Here is a 5,499-nt window from a genome sequence, read left to right on the forward strand (position 1 = left end):
ATGGGGAAGCCTGGCGTGCTACAGTCCGTGGGGTCCCAAAAAGTCAGATACAACTTAGCAATTGAACGACAACTACCTAAAAAGATTTTACTTTGGTGTTTGCATGCTCAGTCGTGTCTGACTCTTTGCAACCCCGTGGACTGTACCCCACCAGACTCCGCTGTCCACGGGATTTCCCAGGCAAGAATACTGGAGTGGGTAGCCATTTCCTCCTCCAGGGGAAAGTACCATCTGCCAAACACAGAAGAGGCAAATGCATTCTGGGGATGAGAAGAAAATCCAGATGTGCCCTCCCTAGAGCAGAGTCTGCAGGATCCAGGCAAGGACCCAACATTTGCAGGCAGCGACAGGCACAGTGATGGGAGGTTTGATGGAGAAACCATGGCAGCAGTGGTCTCTTGTTTCACAGGCAGATGCCCTGCAGTTTTCACTTCTCCAGCCTGTAGAATGTGAAATCGGGAAGTTTTTAAAAATTATTGTTCTCTCTCCACATAGGAGAGAAGAAGGCTTATTCTCATTGTCATGCTTGAATCTGGATCAGTTTTGTGAGGGCCCACTGGTGAACTTCCTCGGTGGCTCAGATGATAACAAATCTGCCTGCGGTGTAGGAAACACAGGTTTGAGTCCTTGGTGGGGAAGATCCCCTGGAGAAGGGAATGGCTACCCATTCCAATATTCCTGCCTGGAGAATTCCATGGACAGAGGAGTCTGGTGGGCTACAGTCCATAGGGTTGCAAAGAGTCAGACACGACTGAGCGACTTTCACTTTCTTTCACTTCACTCATGAGCTACCTCCCTTGACACCTCATTGAAGATGCTCCCGGCTGTTTCCTACATTGCACTGAACTTGTGACACAAAGAACAAAGTAGAGATACTGTGTATATACATGACACAGTTCAGTTCAGTCGCTCAGTCTTCCGTGGCCTCCCTGTCCATCACCGACTCCCGGAGTTTACTCAAACTCATGTCCATTGAGTGGGTGATGCCATCCAACCATCTCACCCACTGTCATCCCCTTCTCCTCCTGCCTTCAATCTTTCCCAGCATCAGGGTCTTCTCCAATGAGTCAGTTCTTCACATCAGGTGGCCAAAGTATTAGAGCTTCAGTTTCAGCATCAGTCCTTCCAATGAATATTCAGGACTGATTTCCTTTAGGATGGACTGGTTGGTTCTCCTTGCAGTCCAAGGGCCTCTCAAGAACCTTCTCCAGCACCAAAGTTCAAAAGCATCAATTCTTCAGCACTCAGTTTTCTTTATAGTCCAACTCTCACATCCATACATGACTATTGGAAAACCATAGCTTTGACTAGACAGACTTTTGCTGGTAAAGTAATGTCTCTGCTTTTTAATATGCTATCTAGGTTGGTCATAACTTTCCTTCCAAGGAGTGAGCGTCTTTTCATTTCATGGCTGCAATCACCATCTACTGTGATTTTGGAGCCCCAGAAAATAAAGTCTCTCAAGGTTTCCGTTGTTTCCCCATCTATCTGCAATGAAGTGATGGGACCTGATGCCATGATCTTAGTTTTCTGAATGTTGAGTTTTAAGCCAGCTTTTTCACTCTCCTCTTTCACTTTCATCAAGAGGCTCTAGCTCTTCTTCACTTTCTGCCATAAGGGTGGTGTCATCTGCATATCTGAGGTGATTGATATTTCTCCTGGCAATCTTGATTCCAGCTTGTGCTTCATCCAGCCCAGAGTTTCTCATAATGTACTCTGCATATAAGTTAAATAAGCAGGGTGACAATATACAGCCTTGATGTACTCCTTTCCCAATTTGGAACCAGTCTCTTGTTCTATGTCCAGCTCTAAGTGTTGCTTCTTGACCTGCATACAGATTTCTCAAGAGGCAGGTCAGTTGGTCCTGTATTCCCATCTCTTTCAGAATTTTCCACAGTTTATTGTGATCCAGACAAAGGCTTTGGCATAGTCAATAAAGCAGAAGTAGATGTTTTTATGGAACTCTCTTGCTTTTTCGATGATTCAGTGGATGTTGGCAACTTGATCTCTGGTTCTTCTGCCTTTTCTAAATCCAGCTTGAAGTTCATGGTTCACGTACTGTTGAAACCTGACTTGGCGAATTTTGAGCATTACTTTGCTAGCGTGTGAGATCGGTGCAATTGTGCGGTAGTTTGAACATTCTTTGGCATCGCCTTTCTTTGGGATTGGAATGAAAACTGATCTTTTCCAGTCCTGTGGCCACTGCTGAATTTTCCAAATTTGGAAACAGATACTGCATATTCAGAGAAGAATCATAGGATAACCTAGGTCCCTACTCTCAACATGAAGGATTTCATATGGATTGCCTTCCACCTTTCTAAAAGTGAGCTTCACCCCAAGAGCCCTTTAGGACACCTTCAGACAAAGTACAACACATGTCCATAGGGACACATGCTTCAAGGTAGGCTCTGCTGGGTCCACTGTGATTAACTGCTAGGTTGGAAAATCTTCATTCCACAAAGGCATAATAGATCACTCCCCACTTTTGTGCTCCAGTGGGGATTTTTCCAAATAATGAATTTAGTTTTAAGTCACATTCTACAATGTGGCTTGCTCTGCCATTAGTTTTCAAGTGCCTTGAGGACAGAAACTATTGTATCCACCTTTGTCCCCACAGTGGTAAGACAGTGATGTTCAGTGGGGGGGGGGGGGGGGGGGTGATTTTGCCACTCAGGAAACACTCAGCAAAGCCCAGAATCATTTTTTGTTGTAGCACCTTGGGCAGGGCGTGCCCTGCCGGCATCCGATGCTTAGAAGCTGGGAGACTTGCTACACTACCCAGGACGCACTACCACCACCCCTCAAATATCTGGCCCCGAATGTCAGCAGTGTCAAGGTTGAGCGCAACTGCTCATGCAGAATACATTTTAATAACCGCTCATTTACTTTTTCCAAAAATAATCCATTAGAGAGTTAAAACAACAAGTCAAATCATGTGCTCTTTTATCATTACATTTGCCCTGGAACAATCAGCTCATGCCATAAAATTCTCACAGTCTTGGGACACTAACAGGGGAAAAATTTCGAGCCCTTTATTATCCTGAAGAGGGTTGGTTACCGATGAGAATGGTGCTGAAGGGTTCTCTATTACCTTCCTTTCAGCTCTTGACCTACTGTGTACATGGACATGTAAGCATACTCCCTTTGCCGTTATAGTTTGTCATGCTCTGCGGTTTATCACATATGATTTATCGCATAACTGTTTTACATTTTAGGTGGCATTAAGTTGCTCAATAATTGCATTATGAAGAACTACTACTTAGGAGTCTCACATTGCTGATTATACTATGTCATTATAGCACAAATGATGTTTGTTTGTTTGTTTGTTTAAAAGAGTTTTCTGTAAAGAATGCCTTGCAAGTGTTAAATAGAATCACACCTATAGGCATAATTAAACAATTCATGGTAGAGATGAAGATTGAGAAGCTTCCACTGCTCAGGTACTGGAGGAGATCTCCTCCAGCCCTGGAGGGATCTGGTTCCATCATTCGCTTGTGATGAAGCTGAAAGCCAAATAGACCAGGGAAATGCAAATGCCATCACTAGGAGGCAAATCATTGCTCAAGTATCTCTTTCTTATTTGACTGCCTTGGGACAAAATTGAGGAAACAGTGATAGCAACAAATGTTCACCACATTCCTACCTATTGCTTTTGTTGTTAAGAGCTGTGTTCTCTAAAGGAATTCTAGTTGAAGAAAAAAGAAAATTCAGAGAATCCAAACAGTCTGAAAATCCACAGCTACATCATTTTTTAAAGTGATGTGATTTTTTAAGTGATTTTTTTTATTTCCTTCTCGGAATGCTGGCGTCTCACCTTGTTAGCCACCTTGTTTTGACAGTGATACAAGTTCTCTTTGGGATTTTTGTAAATGGCCTCATTGTGATTGTGAACGGTACTGACTTGATCAAGCAGAGAAAGTTGATCCCGCTGGATCTCCTTGTTTCCTGCTTGGCGATTTCCAGGATGGGAATTCAGCTGGCCTTCTTCTACATTAATCTGGCTCTTCTTTCCTTAATTAAATTTCCCCAGTTTACTGAGAAGCTTGTAGTTTTCACATTTGTGAATGATTTGGGACTTTGGTTTGCCACCTGGCTCAGCGTCTACTACTGCACCAAGATCGCTACCGTCGCTCACCCTCTCTTGTTCTGGTTGAAGACGAAGATCTCCAAGTTGGTTCCTTGGCTGATTCTTGCGTCCCTGCTGTATACATGTGGTACTTCTGCTGTGCACGTCAAATATAAGTGGGTATTTTACGGAGAAGATTTCCTGAGCCTTTTCTTCCCCAATGTAACAGCTCCCATCGAAGTAACCCCTAGTTTACAGTTTGCCTTTCTGTTTGCTGAGTTTGCATTGCCATTGTTCATCTTCCTCATTTCTTCTCTGCTCCTGATATTTTCCTTAGGGAGACATGCCTGGCAGGTGAGAAACACATGGACAGGCCCCAGAAACCCTCGCACACACGTGCACGTCAGGGCCTTTCTCTCCATCCTTTCCTTTCTGGCCCTCTATCTCTGCCACTATCTGATCGTGGCTTTGATCTTTTTTCAGATTTTTAAGCTTAGAAGCTTCCTATTTCTGTTCTGCACCTTCACGGTTGGTTCATACCACTCCGTCCACTCTATTACTTTAATTTTAGGAAATCCAAAAATGAAACAAAATGCAAAGGCGTTGCTCCTCCTTGGAAAGTGCGGTCAGTGAGAGAGAACTTTGATCCAGTCAAAGAATCTGCAGCTCAGTGAATTAGCGGAAGCCACTCGGCCTCCCTCAGCCAAACGAAGTCTGTTCACAAATTTACGAAGCATCATCTAAAGACTATTTGTTCAACTTGAAACACTTTTGTGGATGCTCTCCTTTTTCAAAGGGTTACATTGATTATCAAAGTGTAAAATGTGTGGCTGGATTATGTCAATGTCAGTATCCCTGCCAGGTCTTACCTCACTGGAGAAGCCTGGGTAAGTGGTACAGGGATCTTTCTGTATTATTTCTTACACGCATGCAAGCTAAGCTGCTCAGTTGTGTCAGACTCTCTGCCACGCTATGGACTGTAGCCCACCAGGCTCCTCTGTCCATGGGATTCTCCAGGCAAGAACACTGGAGTGGGTTGCCATGCCCTCCTTCAGGGGATCTTCCCAATCCAGGGATCAAACTCACATCTCTTATGTCTCCTGTATTGGCAAGCGGGTTCTTTACCACTAGTGCCATCTGGGAGACCCTTTTATAATTTCTTATGACTGCTTACAAATCTGCAGTTATCTCAAAACAAAAAGCTTAAAGAAAAAGGGAATCACCTGTTGGAACTTGTGATGGCAGAAGGACGCATGAATATCCTGGGGACTCTGTGTCTAATGCTGGTTTTAGATGATTTATCCTGACTTAAAGTGTTGATTGCTTATTTCTAATCTACCTGGATATTATTTCTGCACTGTTTTTTAGACTCACAGACAACAGAACCATTTTTCTTCATCAGATCAGACAGTAAGCCGAGGACAGGCTGGATT

The 5,499-nt window shown here is 43.8% G+C and overlaps 1 protein-coding gene across 1 annotated transcript; it reads left to right on the forward strand.

Moving 5' to 3' along the window:
- Positions 1–3,799: 3,799 nt before the first annotated feature.
- TAS2R1 (taste 2 receptor member 1) lies at positions 3,800–4,699 on the forward strand. The gene has a single exon (XM_043887826.1). The coding sequence runs from the start codon at positions 3,800–3,802 to the stop codon at positions 4,697–4,699; it is 900 nt and encodes a 299-aa protein (XP_043743761.1).
- Positions 4,700–5,499: the final 800 nt, after the last annotated feature.

This window comes from Cervus elaphus, chromosome 25 (assembly GCF_910594005.1).
Source record: "Cervus elaphus chromosome 25, mCerEla1.1, whole genome shotgun sequence".
Lineage (NCBI taxonomy): Eukaryota > Metazoa > Chordata > Mammalia > Artiodactyla > Cervidae > Cervus > Cervus elaphus.

Excerpts from the sequence above, each read along its gene's own strand:
- TAS2R1 (XM_043887826.1), top strand. The coding sequence starts at position 3,800 with ATGCTGGCGTCTCACCTTGTTAGCCACCTTGTTTTGACAGTGATACAA.